This window comes from Tasmannia lanceolata, unplaced genomic scaffold (assembly GCF_043159265.1).
Source record: "Tasmannia lanceolata isolate RefF3 unplaced genomic scaffold, GAP_Taslan_0.1 ptg000005l, whole genome shotgun sequence".
Lineage (NCBI taxonomy): Eukaryota > Viridiplantae > Streptophyta > Magnoliopsida > Canellales > Winteraceae > Tasmannia > Tasmannia lanceolata.
In genome coordinates this window covers 21,360,670-21,376,731 of record NW_027518682.1, presented here as the reverse complement: position 1 = coordinate 21,376,731, position 16,062 = coordinate 21,360,670, and the positions used below count along the sequence as shown (strand labels likewise).

The 16,062-nt window shown below is 38.0% G+C and overlaps 1 protein-coding gene across 2 annotated transcripts; it reads left to right on the top strand.

Annotated features, from left to right (window-relative positions):
- Positions 1-376: 376 nt before the first annotated feature.
- On the top strand, positions 377-15,127 carry LOC143877942 (Mono-/di-acylglycerol lipase, N-terminal;Lipase, class 3). 2 transcript variants are annotated; one of them, XM_077380270.1, is made up of 8 exons: positions 377-532; positions 993-1,312; positions 3,866-4,063; positions 4,238-4,510; positions 6,025-6,127; positions 11,954-12,072; positions 13,263-13,439; positions 14,213-15,127. In XM_077380270.1, the coding sequence occupies exons 2-8, from the start codon at positions 1,013-1,015 to the stop codon at positions 15,008-15,010; spliced, it is 1,968 nt and encodes a 655-aa protein (XP_077236385.1). In that variant the 5' UTR covers positions 377-532; positions 993-1,012; the 3' UTR covers positions 15,011-15,127. The 2 variants fall into 2 exon arrangements, with proteins under 2 accessions (XP_077236385.1, XP_077236386.1); XM_077380271.1 differs by having other exon boundaries at positions 382-532; positions 973-1,312.
- The last annotated feature ends 935 nt before the right edge of the window (positions 15,128-16,062 follow it).

Here is a 16,062-nt window from a genome sequence, read left to right as displayed (position 1 = left end):
CCGGCTTTTTGCTTACACGGTATAACTTGTTGACTTTTGAATACCTTTTCTTAAAATAACAATATACTAAGCTTAGGTTACCAGTTCGCAATCCACCAATTGAAGGGGTAGGATTGTTCAATGGAAATTTCGAGTGAGTCCCATCTGAAATGTATGGGTCCACAATGGCGCTGTCAAAAGGGTCCCACCTGTGCCTTAATTGGCATTTAGCGGGAAATGTTATATTCGCCCCTATTTTTTACTTCGGACAGCCCCCTCTACTGAAAAAATAAAATATATTGGTTCTGTTTTCTCCTGTCTGCCTACGGTCGCTCGATCAACCGCTACGTGTCGGTCTAAAATCAGAATAAATGTACGGAAAGGGTGTTGAAAGGGATCTATTTCTTTTAGATCGCGAGAGAGAGAGAGAGAGAGAGAGAGAGAGAGAAGGAGGGACCACGAACCAAAATCATTTGAGATCGATTTTCCGCTTCCTCTCTAATTCGAGATCTTGAAATGATCCGAGCTTTCTCCCTAAATTCGAGCTCCTCAGGTTTGTAACTTAATCTTTTTTCTTTATTTTTTTCTTTTGTCTGTTTACGTTCGATCAATCGTTGATTAAACGATTTGAAAATTTAGGTTTTAGGTCTCGTGCTCGATTTTAATTTTTTTTTTTTTTTTGGATTCTTCACCGGATCTCTATGGTCTCTTCTTTCCGATCCTTGATGCCGTTTCATATATATTTAGAAATTTAGGTTTGAATTCGATCATTCTAGTTCTCTCACAGATTGGTTTGGTTGGGCGTTTTTCTCCTCGGGAATTTCAGGAATTCCTTGGAGAGAAGTGTTTCTTCTTTGAGATTGGGATTCTTGATCGGATTGTTATGATCGAATAAATGTTTCCTTTCATGAAAAAGAAAAAAGAAACAGAATGTCGCTAAATGGTTGAATTTTGAAGTATTTCTTGGCTATTGATTTATTTATGTATTTTTAGTTCTTGTATTTGAGTTTTAGGTCTGTTTGCATGAAATACTATGGCAACGGCAACCATGGCCACAGCAGCGGGTGCTGCTGCTCTTCTTTATTATACGTTGAATCGTAGATTACAATCTACTCTGTCTGGGGATGTTGAAGAAGAGCATGATGGTGATGTTCCTAAACCCGCACCAACTAGAATAAATCGAGTTTCGATTAGACCTGCCCAAGCCCCTGCAACATGGCTAGAGACAATATCAACTTTGTCAGAGACATTGAGATTTACTTACTCTGAAACTCTGGGGAAGTGGCCAATTGGGGATTTGGCATTTGGCATCAACTTTCTCTTGAAGAGGCAGGTAAATGCAATACCCACTTTCTGTTTTTTTTTTTAATTGTTTCAACTTTCTCTGCGAAGAAGTCATTTGCTTTTCTCCTCATGTTTTTTTATTCCTTGGTATTCTAGAAATTTTATTCAATTATGAATGAGATAAAACTTCAACTTTCTTCACAGCAATGCTCTCATTTCTACTGAAGAAATAAAAATATAAAAATATAACAGAAACAGAAGTAGAAAGGTTATGAGTTCGAGTCACGGTCAGGTTGGTGCAACTTGGTGGTCACGGGTTCAAGTGACGGAAACAGCCACTTTTCAAAGCAGGGGTAAGGCTGCGTAAATCTAGCCCTCCCCAGACCCTGCAATAGTGGGAGCCTCGTGCACTGGGCCACCCTTTTTTTAGAAGTAGAAAGGTTATGAAGTTACTCAAGCTGGAGAACACATGGCAATCATTCTCAGTCGTCTGTTGGGATGTTAAATCCATTTCTCCTAAAATTAAAGACTCTCATGAATAGTATCAGTGACCTCAACTGCACTTTGAACTGTTGAATTCTTGATGATGCTTGTGTTGCATTAGTCCCAAAGTGTCAAAGTGACATTGAACATGCAGACGCATGGTTTTTTCATAAAAGAGACGATCAGTGGGAATATGGGTAGTGCTCTGACCATTTTCACAGGCTCAAGAGCAGAGCTACCAATTTTCAAAGTTGCTCAATACAAAAAGTGACATGATTTGCATTTTAGGACCCTACTTGTGGCCAAGTATTCCATTGTGACCTTCTTTGGGTCATAGTTGTATGCATGGAAAGTGGACGCAGGAAAAATGTTGGAAAAGTAAACAAAAAATGTTCTCTCTCTCTCTCTCTCTCTCTCTCTCTCAAATAATGCATGATCTAGTGTGAGTTAGTTATATTACCAATATGTTCACACTACATAACACCCTTTACAAAGCCTATGTCAATCTCCAAATTTCTGTGGAACTTATTACAAAGATTCAAAAATCGGATTCGGTCTGAACTTAGGTCCCTATGGAATTGGCAGTACCTCATGGAAGTTTATGAAAGTACATAAAATTTCTGTAAAAACCATGAAAGCTTGTGGAAGCCCACGGAAACAAGAGAAATTTAAGATGGGATTTCAAGAAACGCTAGAATATTCACAAATACACATTTAGAAACCATCACATAACCAAGACATCCATCCATAATGGTTTAAGAAGATAAAAAAAACCTAGCGATATGCGTTCAAGATTTTAACTGTCGGTTTCAGTATGCTTAGGTCACAACGGAAATAGAAACATGTTGTTTTGGGTCATAGATTTAATTGGAAATCCTATAAAATTATACAAGTTTATGAAAATGTATGCAAATGATGAAACTTTAGGCAATGGTAGAATTATCACAAACAGTAACTTTGAAACCATTACATAATCAGGAGAACCATCCATGATGTTTTAACAACACCTAATGACTTGCATGCAAATGATAAACTTCTGTAAAATCATGAAAGTTTATGGAAATGCATGCAAATGATGGAAGTTCAAGATGAAATTTCAAGAAATTCTAGAATAAGCACAAATACACATTAGAAACCATCACATAAACAAGAAAAACTATCCATAATGGTTTAACAAGATCAAACACCTAATGACATGCATCGGTAAAGTCCATTCTAAACTGAAAAATGTATACAACTTAATAAATATGTGCTTCAAATTAATACAAAATGTAGGAACAAGTTGACGGGGTCCGGCCGTGAGAGTTTCTATTTTTAGGATATTTTCTATTTTTTGGACCAGATTCTATTTTTTAGCATATTTCTGGATATGTTTCTATTTTTGGCATGTTATCATCCTTGATTTGGGGACTGTCCACATCAGCTAGAGCCCACACCTCATCTTTTGACTTATCACCCTTTTACCTCTTTCTCATGCCACGACCCAAGTATGCCCTCTTAAGTCACTTAAGCTTATGATATTTTTCAGTCATCTTATATATTCTTACTGTTTTACCTGTTTGAAAACTATTCTCGCGGCACTTGCTTCTGCACATTAAGATCCATCTTTTGTTTAAAACTTGGTACAATTTCCTATACAAAAGATTGTGTCATGTCAAAACAATGAACAGTTATAAAATCTTTACCTAAATTCTCTCTAGTAGTCTTTGGAATCATAGTTGTTATTGTTCTCTGTAAAACTATGCAGTCAGCAAGCATAGGAAGCAACAGGGGCATGGACATGGACATGGTAGTTGTATAAACGATTAAGGGGAGGATTGGGCTCCTTGCTCAAATGGTCCATATCCTGTGGTGCAATGACACAATTTTATATGTTATTGTCTGTAAGTCTGCACTAATCCTCGATATTCATATTCCAAGACTAGGTTTTTGAATTGTCCATCCACTTTTTCTCATGGAAATTATGGCTACTTCATTTTATATGACTTTGAAGATTTGATCTCTTTTTTTCTTTCACATAATTGTTAACCTAATATTTTGGAGCTATATATCAAGTCATTAATGATGATATCCGCATGGATCTTGCTAAGTTGATTACAACGTTATCTCATTTTTGCAGGGAAATTTGCACGTTGCCAGCATATATGCTGGTAAAGATAGTGTACAGCTTAGAGGACCTGACATAACTTCTGAGTTAAGATATCTGTTGAAGTTGTTGACTCTTTGCTTACATTTCTCAAAGAAACCATTCCCCTTGTTTTTAGAGGAAACTGGTTATTCTCAAGAAGATGTCCTCCTTCAGGAACCTAAAGCAGGAGTAAGTGATGTTATATTTGTTGTGCAGTCACTTCTGAATTGCAAAATTACCAATGTCTTGCAATTTTTTTAGGCATTTGATAGGGATATTTGTTTTAGTTAATGTTTGCTTGGAAAATATCTCGTCTTGTCCTTATATTCTATTGACTTTACCCCTCTTCTTTATTGTATGCAGATTTTGAAGCCAGCTTTTACAATTCTAGTTGATAAAAACACGAAATGTTTTCTTCTATTGATCCGGGGAACTCATAGTATCAGGGACACTTTGACAGCTGCAACTGGTGCAGTCGTACCATTCCATCACACTGTCGTACACGAAGGTGGTGTGAGTGATTTAGTTCTAGGCTATGCACACTGTGGCATGGTTGCAGCTGCTCGTTGGATTGCAAAGCTTGCAACGCCTTGTCTTATCAAAGCACTTGGTGAAAATATGGATTACAGAATCAAGGTTATTCCTGCCCTAGAAGTCCCTTTTCAGTTATAATTTCATGTTAAACTTTGTCATATTATGAGTTACATGTATACATTAGCTTTTATTTTCTCAGGTACATTATTTTAGATCCTTCTAAAGAGCAAGTTTTATGCCTTATTATTTCTGTCAAGTTTTTATTGGTTGGCTGGCGGCCATTGTCCTGTTCTACATTGTTGTCAGCATGGTTTAAAATTTCGACCGAAATCCGAAATTTCGGATACCGGTGGGGACCTAAACCGAAAATTTCCGAAATTCAATTTTTCGCCATTTACCAAATTTTGACCGAAATTTCGGTAATTTTGATCCCAAATTTCGGTTTAAAGACATTATTTATTAAAAAAAAAAGTGTTGCAAAATTTTGGTCCGAAATTTGGAACCAAATTACCAAATTTCGGACCAAAATTTCGGTTTTTGGTGCGGTCCGAAACAGTTACCAAAACCAAAATTTTAAACCATGGTTGTCAGTACTCAGCTGTGTATTGGGCCATACATTTTAGCTGCCTGACTAACTCATAATCTCATCAGACTCCAAAATATGAGCATGCGGTTCTTTATATATTTATAAGAATTCTGTTTTAGGTATATCAAGAAAAAGAATGGTCTTGAATTGTTCCCCAAGAACCAGATATATGAGTCTTCATTACAAATTAGCAGCAGTTCATCTTTTGTGAAATATAAAGGAGTTCTTGTGAGACTATATGGTCAGTGCAGACCATCCTGATTTAGTAACTCAGAGATCCACTCTAATGATTATGGGAGTTTGGGATGCACCTTCATAAAAGTTCAAGGATAATGGTGAGAGATTTAAATAGATACGTGAGGCCTTTGATGTTGCTCTCGATGAGTGGCGACAGATGTTGGTTTTGTAGGCCTTCATAAGGTCCCAAACTAACCGGTAAGAGGTATTGTGTAACGGCAATATCGTTTTAGTAGTTACCAATACCATCATAGACATGAATTCTCACCTGGCCATATGGGAAAACCTGACATCAGCTATGTGTTACTAGTATTTGTTTGCTATTGCATTTCATATTTTTATACATTTGGGCACTTGTGCTCTATTTCTTTTCCATAGTTTACGCTTTATGTTACAATTTGCATTCTGCTTTCATGTTACAAAATGCTTTTAAATATGTATTGGAATTTGGTTTTCCTGTTCTTATTCCTGAAACCTCATGCAATGTTCAAAACTGAACAAACTTGTCAAGTCCATGGACTTGGTAGTATGGATCTTTGAGAGCTAAATTCTTGCTTAAGCACGAAAGTGTGGTGTAGATAATAGATTGTCCGTTATTAGCTCTCCACTCTTCAATGTCAAAGTGAAAACGTAAGTTTGTGAGGCTTCTTATATGTTTTCATCTGTAACCATTCTGTAATGGAATTTTTGACTTGTCACTTGTTTAGTTTTCAGGAGATACTAAAGCACTGAATTTTTAATGAGACTTTATTCTTCAGACTTTTTATTAATATATTTTCTTGGAATTTCTCAGATTGTTGGTCACTCTTTGGGGGGAGGCACTGCAGCACTTCTAACATATGTACTGCGGGAGCAGCAGGAGTTCTCTGCTAGTACTTGTGTTACATTTGCTCCAGGTTGGTGATCATTTTTTATTTTATCTTGCAGGGTCCCGAGTTTTTTTATCGTTTTCTTCTTTGTCTGTGACTTAAATATGGGGGTGTTATTTGTTGGAGAACCATACATCTGTTAAAATTCACATAATGGATCACTAGTTGGAGGATCTTTTCAGAATGTGATGAAAACTGGCTTTTTTCATACTGAAGCTAGATTGTAATCTGAAATTACTGTTACTGCCAGCAAAAAGTAACCCAAGAAATTTATCACCTTGTGGAAACCTATTTCAAAAATTTCAGCCTTGTAAACTGTTGGAAGGGTATTATAGTCTTTGTACATGTAACCCTACTTTGGGTTTATATATATATATATATATATATATATATATATATATATATATATATAAAACATGGGAGCTCCCTAGTGGAGATTCCATCTTCTCCCTCACTACCTCTTCTCCTTCTCCTCCTCCAGCACAATAACACGGTATCAGAGGATCCAATACTAACAAAAAAAAGGAAAGAAGGAAGAGAACCTTAGCCACTTTTCTCCCTCCACTCGCTTCTCTCTCTCTCTCTCTCTCTCTCTCTCTCTCTCTCTCTCTCTCCATACATACATACATATATATATATAGAGAATAGAGTTCCTAAGGTGTCACCTCATATAGCTTATATGAGGTGGCGCTCACAAAACATAAGGGGCCCACATTTTTGGGGTGATCCAAACCACTCATTTGAAAGGCCCTTAGATGGATATGGTGCCTACAAAAAATCAGGTCCATAGGGTCATCCTAACCCTTCCATTTATGGAGGTTAAAAATGGGCATATTTATGGAGGTTTATACCCATCCATTTCAACCTCCACAAATTTAAGGGTTAGGATGATCCTATGAAGTTAATTTTTTAGGCACACCCTATCTATGTGAGGGCCTATCAAATGAATGCTTTGGATCATCCAAACAAAGTGGGCCCCTTATGTTTTTAAGCGCCACCTCATATAAGCTATATGAGGTGACACCTTAGGAACTCTATTCTCTCTCTCTCTCTCTCTCTATATATATATATATATATATATATATATATATATATATATATATATTCTTGCCGTCAGCACACACCCCTCAACCCCATTGCCGCAATACCCTCATCCCCATTCCCGTACCCCACCCGATTTGCGCTAACTCTCATCCCCATTCTCATAATACCCCCACCCGATTTGTGCTAACCCTCTTTCCTTCTTACGTATTACGCTAACCCTCTCCACTCGTAATACCCCTCCACCCATGCGCAACTCTCCCATCCATTCCAGGCGCGCTCTCCCTATTCATATGACGGCAACCCCATTGCTCCACTCCCATCCGTCACCCTCCCTTCCCTCTCTGTAACCCCCATGCCACACTACATCTCCATTTTACCACACTACATCTCCCTATTACCGTACACCCCCATCACCACCCTTTCGTAACCCCTTTTACCGTAACCCTCCCTCCACTCTTTCCCATCCTCTATCCCTCCATCTTTGGATTATCTCTCCACCCAAACCCTAATCCCAAAACCCCCAACCCTCCTTTCCTCCATCCTCCATCCTCCATCTTTGGATTATCCCTCCACCCAAACCCTAATCCCTAATCCCAAAACCCCCAACCCTTACGCATTTCCAAATCCCCAAATTTCCGTATCCCTTTTGTAAATCCATCCACCCTCCCATTTCTATTCCCACTCCCATTCCCATTTCCCCAAACCTCCAAATTCCTTACCGCGATCCCTAAATTTCCATATCCTCTATGAATCCATCCGCCGTAACCCACCCCTCACACCAAATCCCACGCATCCCATCCTAATCCCTTTCCTTCTGTTTTGAGCTACTTTTTTCTCCTCATTCTCTGTTGTTGGCGGCTTCGGCTGATGTTGTTTCGCCCTCTTTGTTGGTTGCTTGCTTGCCTCTACACTTAGTGTTTGTTGGTGCTTAGGAGCCGCGTGATGCGTGTAGTTGCTTTGCGTTGATTTACGCGTTCGTTGTGGTTGTGGTAGTTTGCGTTGTTATACGCCTTGTTGTTGTTTGTGGCTTGCTATACTCTTGGTCGTTGCTGGAGCTATCTCTCCTGTTGGTTAGTTGACCGGGCAGCAGAAGTGGTTTGATCGTTGTCGTGTTGGGCTTGTTTTCTATTGTCATGTTGGTTGATTGGTTGTTGGTTACTGTCTTTTTTGGTTGTTGTGGTTCTTCTTCTATTGACGGCATGTTGTTCGGTTGATTTCTCCTTGTGGTACTTCGCCATTATTGGTTGTGCGCCCCTTTGGTGTGCTTATTTGTTGGTGGTTCGTTTCTGTTTCCCTGATGATGCACCTCTGTTATGACTCTCTCTCTTCGCATTCGACTCCTACGGGTGTTACTGCTTAGTCTGGATGGGCTCATGACATCTGTGGTGGTTGCTCTGGCGGTAGTCTTGATTCAGGGAGAGGCTGTTGTTCTAGTGGCCATGGCTTTTGCCACTGGTAGTCACTGCTCTATTGCCTTATGTTCTGATTTTCACTAGGTATGCATATCAGTTGGCCAGTGTATTTACCAAACCATTGGCACAATCTAAGTTGAGAGATAGTTGTAACAATCCGGGGTTGTATGGTATATACACTCCAGGTTGAGGGGGAGTGTTGAAGGGTATTATAGTCTTTGTACATGATATTGAACTCCTGAAAGATCTTCGCTATAATGAAAAGCTTGCTGGGAAGGAGTCGCCCACCCCTTGTGAGACTTCACTTAGCCCGCTAAAAAAGCGTTGGGCCCAGCTAAAGAAAAACTCTACCAGCAACACCAGTCTCGACCTTAACCCTGAATCGACAAGTGATAAGGAATTGCACTTGCCTCTCCTTGACCTCCCCATGTTCAGCAAAGTTTTAGAAAATGAAAGACGCACCTGGCGGCACCTATGGGAGGATGAAAGAAAGACTTTTATCAGAGACCTGGAGAACAATCAAATCAACCTGAATCCTGAGGTAGCGGTTACCTCGGCCATCTCAGGACGGGTTGAAGATCTGCGAGCTGGGGGGGGAGGGGGGCAGCCCAGAGGACTAGTGGGGACCTAAAGGTAAGGCAAAGCAGGTTGATGATAGCTCAGAAGATTCAAGGAGTCGTGGATCGTTCTCGGAAGAATTCAAAGATTTGTTATCGATGGGGGATGTATTTAGGGTTGAATATGATGAAGACTTGGGGGCAACCAAAGACATGTTTCTCGCAATGGAGGCAAGAGATAAGGAATAGAAGAAGGTAAGAGGAAAAGAAATTGAAAAGAAGATTGGGGAAGGTGTTTAAGTAATTAGTTCCTCCTTAGTTCAGTAATTTCTCTGAGAAGGGCTCAGTATCAAAGGGAGGATGATTGCCGTGTTGAATAGTTGGAAGGTTAAGGAGTTTTTTGAGATCAGAAGCAGAGGCCATTCGAACATCTTATGTATGGAAGAGTATTGCTAAGGTTGAGAGAGGTTCCGCCATTCGGGGCATTTAGTGGCTCCTTCTTGAGAAGTTGCTATGTTCTGATTAAGTCTGGCCGTTATGCTCCTGAGGATGGTCATGATTGGACGAAACCCCTACCTATATCTAGAAATACTCAATATTCATTAGTCATGGCTTGAGAGACTCTGTTTCTTCGCCTAGACTTTCCTGTATGGATCCTTGAGCCTTGCCATACATCCTTGGAGATTCACGTTTGATTTAGAGCCTCAGATTTTCAGAGTGCAAGCTTAATCTCTGCTAGAAAATCTAGTTTATCCGCAGTTCTAGAGGGAATCAGTTGTTGGGACACAAAGAATGTTATGGGAATTGTAAAGAAAACAGGCTATTGAAAGGAAGAAAGGATAGTTTAGGATATTGTATTTTTTCTTTTTTGCATCTTCGAATTGGTCTCGGGAATGCCCGTACCTTTATCCTTTAATATTTTGTAAAGCAGGATGGGACTCCTGGTCCCAATTGCTGCCTTAATTTTAATGAAATATTGTCATTTTTCAAAAAAAAAAAAAAAGTCTTTGTACATGTAATCCTACTTTTGGCTTATATATTTATCATCATATTACATGGGAGCTCTCTAGTCGAGACTCCATCTTCTCCCTTACTTTCTCTTCTCCTTCTTCTCCTCCACTGCAATAACATGAACTTTTCAGAGTGCTTGAATTTCAGAATCTAGGAAATTGCAGACATGAAATTTCAGATGTATAATTTTCAGATTTCATATATTTGCAAACCGCATGAATTTTCTACATGCAGGATCAAATCAGTGGCAGCACCACCAACTCAGTCCATCAAAAGTATCTTTAGATAATCTCACTTATAGGTTGTGATGGAAATGGGATTGGGAACATGATATTTTCAGATGGAAATGTTTGTGGTAACCCTGTAAAATTATGGAAACATATTTAAATGATGGACTTTTAAGGTAAAACTGTTGGAAATGCTAGAATAAGCACAAATACACACTAAAAAACCACATAAGAAAAAAACACACAATGGTTTAACAATATCAAACACATAGTGACATGCGCTTTCTCACATGCTTGATCATTCAGCACAAACCACATTTCACATATAATTCATATAAATATTTATACATAATAAATCACCATATTTTCCATATAATTCACTTAAATATAATTATGCAACATATTGGTATAGTATACTATTAATACACTAAATGACAGAAAGATATTTTTCTTCTTTAAATCAATTTTTTAAGGACCTTTTAAAAAGGTATGAGAAAGATAGAAAATAGTGTGACAAAATACAATATAAATTTTATGCTGCACATACCTTGATTTTGTTAGTTTTTTCAATTTTTTTTTTTAATAAAATTACTAAAAATTAGCTATAATATTATAAAATGTAGCACATAACATTAATAAACTTGAAATCTTCTTATTAACTTATTTTGTTAGTTTGTAAGCTTTATTTTTTCTTGAATGCTACATGAGGTTAAGCTAGTTCGGTCACTGGAGTATAATAGTTTGCTCTCCGTTAAATCTTCCTATGCTTTGATGTCGTGATATCCCTCATGTCCAAGCTTTCCTAATATTTGAAGATCTCTTGCATCCCCTAGAGCCATTGCAGTTCTCTAGTGTGTCCATGGCAAAATTCTTGGGATTGCATTCATTGTGGTTTTCCGTTGGATTCCCCTTCTCACTTATTCATTCATTGCCCATTGGAGATCCCTGCGCTTGTTGGCTTGTTCATTCATTGTCCTAGATTCGTTGAAATTTGGAGTTCCTTCTTTGGATTGTTCAATGTGAGTCCAAATGTCTCAGTGTTATCTTCTGTTGAGTCCATTCGGACATGGTGGCATAAGTCGGTGTGCAATGGAGATTTGAGTGCCTTCGGAAAATTCATTTTCCTTTAGGCCCTGTTTGGATTGCAGGAATTTTCTGAAAAAAATTGTAAGGAAAATATTTCCAATGTAAATCATCTTAGTATGGATCTTAGATTTCAAACTTCTTCCTCCATATCATTGCAAAAACTAGTACGTTATCCATGACAAGAGATGTGAAATAGGAGGTATTCTGGATGTTTTTGACAAATTTTCCACTAGTGTGCCACTCTTGCTTCATAATCTCTGGTTCCTAGACACATTCATAGAATAGTTTATTTCTACATTTTTCTTAAGTTCTAATATTGCATATTACTAATTATGGTTTTTATCGATTAAAAAAGTTTGTTTGATCTAGTAAGGCAAAGCCCATTTGGTAGGCTATCAAATCTTAAAAAATGATTTCTTATTGTTCTTGCTTGGGCTTTTTTGGCTTTATATATTTCTCAGATTTTTCTCTCTCAGATCATTCTTCATTATTACTGATGGTATTCTGCACATGTAGCTGCTTGTATGACTTGGGAGTTGGCGGAGTCAGGGAAGGACTTTATTACTTCAGTTATTAATGGAGCTGATTTGGTCCCTACCTTTTCAGCTGCTTCAGTGGATGATCTGCGCTCTGAGGTTCTGTACCTGCAACTGATTCAGTTTCAATTTCTACTTGTTTGTGTACCTGTGCGTGTGTTTGTTTATGTGTGTGTGCACACTCTTGTTCAAGTGGGTATCACTACTTGATGTTTTAAGATTTTGAAATGTAGTTGGAAGAACCTAATAATGCGTTTATTTGGTGTATTGCCAGTATTGGTAATTTAGCATTTGGTCAACCGAAAGAAAAAGTAAACTGTGCAATCCTTATTTTTTTCAGTTCTGCTGAAAATCACTTTCATGGTTTTCTAAATCTGTTTAATTAAGTAATATGTTTACTTCATCTGTAGATCTTGATTTTGTGAATGTGTGCTTATCATTTATGTTAATTTATCTCTTCACAATCTGATGCAGATTAGTTGTAGGATTTTATGTTTTTTTTTTTTGCCAACATCCTTATGATTTTTGTGAAACAACCAGTTACTCCAAAACTTTAAGCTGTTGGAGAAGGTGTTATTAAATCTTTTGTACATTAACAGTTTCGATCATCAATTCTTTTATATATTAATGAATGGGAGAATGGGACAGTTTTCAAATTGTGACCATATGGAACATTTTTTAGTTCTTTTAATTGTGATTTACCATGAAACAGGTATTGATGCATTCATGACACATTTAATGAGTATCAGCATGTGAAACTTGGTGCAGTAAAATGGTGTTTTCCTTAACATAATTCAATAATCAATCTGGAGATTGCATGCATGGAATTGAGCCATTATCTTAGTTGGACGGTGTCGTGTCCAGATTTTGTTCCCGGCTTAAAGGAAATGGATGTACTTAACCTAACGATAGTAACTGCCAAATAATCAGAAAAAAGTGGCTTATTCTTGAATCAGAATTGAACAATATGGTTTGAAGAAATCCTTTATGTCCTATAAAATTTGACTGTCATACTTCCCAAGCTATCCAACAGAAGCCTACTGTGCTAATTGATTTCATATCACTGTATAAGAAATTTCTTTGATCAAGCTAGGTAAGGAAGAGGGGCTGCTTGAATTGAAAGTTGACAGTTGAATTTTAAGTGCTGTAATTACCACAGAATTTTGAGTGTATACCCTTTAGATTGTTTCTGGTGGTTCTTACAACCAACCCCTTTGCTGTCTGTTTTAATTGTTTTGTAATTTGTATTTTTATTCTTGAATTTCCATATCAAATATTTCTTTGCACAGGTGACAGCATCTGCATGGCTGAATGACCTGAGGAATCAGATTGAGCAAACAAGAATCTTGAGCACAGTCTATCGTTCTGCGTCTGCCTTGGGGTCTCGTCTTCCAACCTTAGCTAGTGCTAGAGCTAGAGTTGCCGGGGCTGGTGCAATTCTTCGCCCAGTTTCCACCAGTACACAGGTAAGTCTCCTTCAGCAGTGAACTTCAATTTCACATGCTCTTTATAGCAACTCTAATTATTCATCTAATTGTCCTGTCCCAATCCATTAAGCATGATTAGTGTAACTAGGACACTATTTTTTAAGAATTTTTCAGTGTTGGATGCAGTTGTTAAACTGACATCCTTGCTGGAATAGATGCATGTTGAATACATGTGATGGTTACACACCAACATGATTATTTGTAATACAACCTGTTTTTAAATCTTTCTTATCTTTTGTGGTAGTAATATATTATTTGTGTTGTTTGTAATATAGCTCTTTTTTAATATATAGTCCATTAACTACTATCATTATAAGCAGCTTATTTTTCAATATTAGCATGTAGCTGCCTGTAAAGATGTCTCAAGTCTCAACCTTTGTTTAAAAACTCCCCCACTCAATCATTGACTTGCCCAAGTCGAATTGGTTTTATGTTGGCTGAGTTCTCGTTGGAATCTTAAAAGGAATTCCTTTGACACCTGACTTTATGAAAAATTGATCACAACAGTCATTGACTCAATCCCTGAGTTGACACCTTTTTAAGTTCGAGTTCTCGTTTGAATCTGATTTTCTAAAATTTGGCATCGAATGCCAAGATGTTGGTTTTACACCTCAAGTTCACACATACACGGTCTTATGTGTTCAATTTTCATTCGCTTGTTCAAACGTTGTTGTTGTTGTTGTTCACAGTAACTGTTCATTTCTGTAGTATATATTATCAATCTGATATGGTGATCACTTAAAAATCTACAGGTTGTTATGAAGAGAGCTCGAAATGTGGCTCAGGCAGCATTGACACGTCCGACCCTCCGGCTATCCTCATGGTCATGCATGGGACCCCGCCATCGCGCAACGGCTGCTTCAGCCTCAAAAACAGATGAAACCCATATGAGTTCTTCCACCACCACCACAGAAACCGCGGAGCCTCTTCTAATGTCCCATGAATCCACAACAATCATAGAAACCGAAGAAATCCCAATATCAATGGCTGAAAGTGAGCTATGGACTTCAGAAGAAACAACTATGCACGCTGAACTGAATTATAATGAGGACAATGGCGGTGGTGAGGATCTCGTGGGCCATGGCAGAAGTGAAGACCGAATGACTGAAGAAGAGTTGTGGCAGCAACTTGAGCATGAGTTGTATAGGCAGAAGGAAGGTGAGGATGCTGATGTGGCACAGGAAATTAGGGAAGAGGAAAAGGCGGCTGTCGCTGAGGTGGCAGAGAGCTCATCGGGTAGCTCTGTGCCGGAACCATCGGAGGTACACCGGTTTTTTCCTCCGGGAAAGATTATGCACATTGTCACCATCTTTCCTGAGGAATCCTCAAGTGATGGTGATGCAACAGAAAATGGTGAGAACCAGACGGGAGAGGTGAAGGTCGGGATTTACCTAACGCCAAGGTCTCTGTACGGTAAGTTGCGGCTCTCACAGACGATGATCAGTGATCATTTCATGCCGATTTATAGGAAGCAGATTGAGCAGTTGATTAGTGAACTTGACAGGGAAGTTTCAACTGATGGCTGTTCTAGTGACCAGGTTTTTTCATGAGAAATTTTTTGGAATCTCAATATAATGTATATTAATATGAGGAATTACAAAGAAATATTTTGGGAATGGTTTCTTTAATGTTGAATTCTTTTTTCAATTGAATGAGGTGATTATACACTTGTGTTGTATTTGGATTTTGTCATAATGAGAATTTCACACCCCACCCTCTCATTTAAAATGGGACATTATGGTCTCGTTGGAAATTGGAACTCATTAGCTTTGTCTTTTTTTCAAAAGAAATTATAAGCATTATTTGCAAATAATCATACTCAAGTTAAATCAAAATTGCATGAAAGGCTGCAAATAACTTTTTACAGGCATTCAAGGAGGGCAAAATTCCTTTTTTTTTTTACCTTTACTTTTCACCTTCTAAAATTCTTGTGTTGGGACTTGGGACAGACATACGTCTAATGCACTCGCTCCTCTCGTTATATGAACAGTACTCCCCAGCGTATAGCATTCACATTAAAACGTTTTACAGGCTCCTCACTAGTAAGATTTAAGAAAACAAACAGCTGAATCACTATAATCACGTATCATCAGGCATCTAATTTTCTATTTCCTTTTCTATCTCATTCGAAGCAACTTCAATTACAAACATCCTTCCTTTTGGAGCTCTGCCTGTGTAAGACTTCACCGCATGCATTCTTTCATTTCATTATAGGACCTGCCAAATGAATTAATTCACATCTGATTCATGTCGTGAATAGTTTGCTAGAATAAAATATTCCATGGAAAAGAAATTTCCAAGGTCTAGTAGGGTTGAAATCTCTCTACAAAAAATTAGAAAAATTTTCAATTTTAGAAAAAAATTTCCATGAAAATATTACAAGATAAATTTTGCCAGCATCAAAACAATCCCACACATAATCAAACAAAACATTTCTTCTTATTATTATTTTTTGTTTGGATCAAACCTCCGACCTCCAGCCTTGACCGTGAGCGAAAGGCTCAATCCCTCTTCTTAAAATCTCTGGGTGTCTCCTCCAGGGACTAGTTTTTGCGAGTTTATATAAACCTAAGAAATGGAAATAAGTCCTGCCATATACATC

Coding starts and splice junctions, on each gene's coding strand:
- LOC143877942 (XM_077380270.1), top strand. CDS start 1,013: ATGGCAACGGCAACCATGGCCACAGCAGCGGGTGCTGCTGCTCTTCTT. Junction 12,073..13,262: donor TGGATGATCTGCGCTCTGAG/GTTCTGTACCTG, acceptor TTCTTTGCACAG/GTGACAGCATCTGCATGGCT. Junction 13,440..14,212: donor CAGTTTCCACCAGTACACAG/GTAAGTCTCCTT, acceptor AAAAATCTACAG/GTTGTTATGAAGAGAGCTCG.